The 3,305-nt window shown below is 36.1% G+C and overlaps 1 protein-coding gene across 1 annotated transcript in view; it reads left to right on the top strand.

Moving 5' to 3' along the window:
• Positions 1-943: 943 nt before the first annotated feature.
• NME7 (NME/NM23 family member 7) overlaps positions 944-3,305 on the top strand; it is a gene marked incomplete at its 3' end in the record, with an annotated part of 39,423 nt that continues 37,061 nt past the window's right edge. The window contains exons 1-2 of the mRNA XM_010139170.1: positions 944-955; positions 2,830-2,937. Of these exons, the coding sequence (XP_010137472.1) occupies positions 944-955; positions 2,830-2,937 (120 nt within the window). The remainder of the gene's footprint in view (positions 956-2,829; positions 2,938-3,305) is intronic.

Here is a 3,305-nt window from a genome sequence, read left to right as displayed (position 1 = left end):
TAATTGCGTAGTCATGAGAGCAGAGTGTGATTTTAAAGCATTAGTTTCCAGTCATTTCTGTACTGTAGTTGGTGTTTTTGATGACATGAAGTGGCAGTTTTACAGTGATGCCTGGCAAAGACTCACCAGAATATGGTTACCTTACTCCATGATATGATTGTATTCAGGATTGTCTCCACTCTGTTATAAGGCTATTTGTATGAATCTGCAATAGTAAAACTGCAGTCCTTCTGTGTTTTACATTATACTTGTTTGGCAGGGTCTTCAGTTTGCTTTTAATATTGAATTTCTTCACTTTGCAGTGCGTGCCTCTGAAACAATTTACCTGTTCACAAACTTAGTCCATTTCCAATTATTTTTACTGTGCTTCCCATAAACTCTTTTCTTCTGATATTGTTCTCTGCAGAGGTTGTTGAAATACAGATATGAATAGCTCAGACTTTGAGTAAGATAAGATGAATTTCAAACAGAATTTAAAACCAAGGTTGTGTTAAAAGAAAACACGCAGACCAATTCCTCACCAGACAATATAGTTTCTTACTGTAAACATGAAGGTGCTGATGACTGATACTGGTGACTAAGTGAAAAATCTAATGGTGTTTTCTTTGCTTTTACACATAAATACATTATCTCCCTGAGGCAAGGAAGCATTTGCAAATTTTGGAAGTTTTGCTTAATTGGAAATTAGTAGCTTCTTTGGCAAATGCTACCTAGAAAATATATTTGAAAGTGATGCTATCATATGAAATAAGTAGCATGAAGTAATGCAATTATGTATGTCTTTGTGTTATGAGGAGGCATTGATTAAGGATGGTTCATCATTTTTTATTTCAGGCATCACTAGTCAGCTTCTGGAGGTAGTACTATAGAAACAGGTCTGTTTTTCTTTTTAGACAACCTTGAGGTAGAGAGCTACTTCTCTAGAACATCCATCCTTGACAAGATGACGGTGGAAGTAATTGATCAATGGTTTTGTCTTGTCTTCCAGCAGTATGAGTGTATTCAAGATCCAAGTTGAAATCAATCACTTATTTTTGTCTGCCATCCCTTATTATTGCTTATTGCCAATTACATACCTATATAGAAAAATTAAGGTGTGAGTATTGACATAAGAGAGAGTCTGTTCTGGCTTACATATCTACAGAATGACAGGAGTAGTAGTGAAGACATAAGCATGTCTAGCTTAAGGGCCAGAAACCAGACTAAGTGCCTAGGGAGTTTTTTGTGCTGAATGCTGCACCTAAAACCTGAGTTTGAGTATTGTCAAAGGCTGCAGTGTGTAGTGCAGAGATAACACAGAATTTAAACTCACTCCTGTAGATAAGGCTTTGAGTGCTGTACAGTCTTCTACAGTTAGAAGTGAAAGCTTTGCGTCATTCACAGAGCACTGTGCTGTCCCCACTGCGGATGTTTTTCTGTGATATAATCATACCTTCATTTTGCAGCATAGGGGTGCCATAAGGGCTGACAGGAGGGTGGAGCACTTTTGATGATGCTTTTACCTGAAAAGGTACAAGTATTCATCACATTGTAAGATTCTGAAATTGTTCTTCGTTACCTCATTCGTTCCTGCAACTTGTGTTAGGACTTCAACCTGCAAAAGCACTTAGTCCTAAGTCAGTTTTCAGTTAAAGATGCAGAGAGAAAAAAATGTACTGACAACAAAAGTAAGATCACTGTTGTTGTTGGATGATTTTTTTTTTTTGTTCGGTTGATTGGTTGGTTTGATGTCTATACATCTACAGGCCTGCCCTCACTAGGAAAATGATTATGGTTCTTCTGCTGATGATCCAGAATAGTCATGGAAACCCACAGGAACTCTTTCAGTCCTGTTGCTTGTTGAGCAGTCTTTGAAACAACTGAAATGCTGCTCTTCTCTAAAATGTGAAGGACTAAAAAGGCCTACATGGCTTCAATTTGAACCCCCGGTGATACCTAAATGTTTAAGATGTGTAAGAAGAGTAGAGATACATCTAAAGAGTGGAAAAAACTGTAACAAGACCATGCTTAGACTCAGGAGTATCAATCAGCTTTAAAGGAGATGTGGAAAATAAAAATTTGCAGCTCCATCTAATACCTATCAAATAACTGATATTGCAGTATCAATAACTAACAAACATATACTAATAATAGGTGTTAGAACTGCAAGTCCTTATGCATTGTATTGCCTTTATGCTTACTTTCCTGTAAGGGGTTATCATCTGAAAGGTGAGGAGCAGAAAGAAGCAGAAGCATGTCACTACAGTTTTGGAATTATTGCAGTCTAGGTTTCTTGTCCTGCTCCTTAGGGGCAGAAAATTAGTTGTAGGTGGGATTGGGTTATTTATGTTTGATGTAAATTTCAGGAAGTTTAGAGAATCAAACCAAGATTGTCCCTAACTTGAATATGTTTATCTCATCATTAACAGGAGTTCAGGTATGACTACTCAGGAAAAGGAAAATAGAAAAATGTGTTAAGATTCTATAATTTAGTTGTGAGCAAATACATTCTTTTTAACAAATGGAAGTAAATAAAAAATGTTTGCAACGTTAAGTTCGATAACAACTTCTACAAAAGTCCACTTTTGTGACTGATGAAATCAGCATAAGTTTTGAGATTGTCTGGAAAACTGCCATGCTTGTTTCCATCATACTTCAAAGATGATAGCTAACAAGTGAAAAGATGTCAGCGCTGTGCTAAGCAGAAGATGATATGCAAGTGCATTTACTGTTTTTTTTTTTTTAACCTTTCTGATAATAAATGCAAGATAGTATTTTTTGGGGGTGTTTTTACATGTAAAACATATATGGTTTCTATAACAGCCCTTTTCCTCCCTTCTCTTTTTCCAGAGTCAAGATGACAGATTTGCTTTCACTGCTGAATGGTATGACCCCAATGCTTCACTCTTTAGGCGTTATGAACTTCTGTATTATCCAAAAGATGGATCAGTTGAAATGGTAAGAATAATAAAAGAAAAAAATTCTATTGTCAGAAGTGTAATATCCAATTAAACAGTTTGGAAAATGGGAAGCCACTGCCTATGCCTATTAATTTTCCAGGTAAGGAAAATGTAATTTAAGATGTATCTTGCTCTGCTTCTAAAATTAAAAGAAAAGCAAAAATACAAGTTCACAGTGAAGCATGTGGAAGAGCTTCCACATTTAAGATTATTTTTTCTTAAACTTGCTTTGGCTTGGAGAGGTTAATTTTCACAAATCCGTTTTCATTCAATCTCTACTTGGGTTTCAGAATTGAAACTCAACAACACTGACCTACTTCTTGAGAACCACGCATTGAAGGTGATTCCAAACAGGGGAATAAGGTT

Source organism: Buceros rhinoceros, unplaced genomic scaffold, assembly GCF_000710305.1.
Source record: "Buceros rhinoceros silvestris isolate BGI_N320 unplaced genomic scaffold, ASM71030v1 scaffold40506, whole genome shotgun sequence".
NCBI classification, from domain to species: Eukaryota; Metazoa; Chordata; class Aves; order Bucerotiformes; family Bucerotidae; genus Buceros; species Buceros rhinoceros.
The sequence above is the reverse complement of the archived record's forward strand: the minus strand, read 5'-3'. Positions and strand labels throughout refer to the sequence as shown.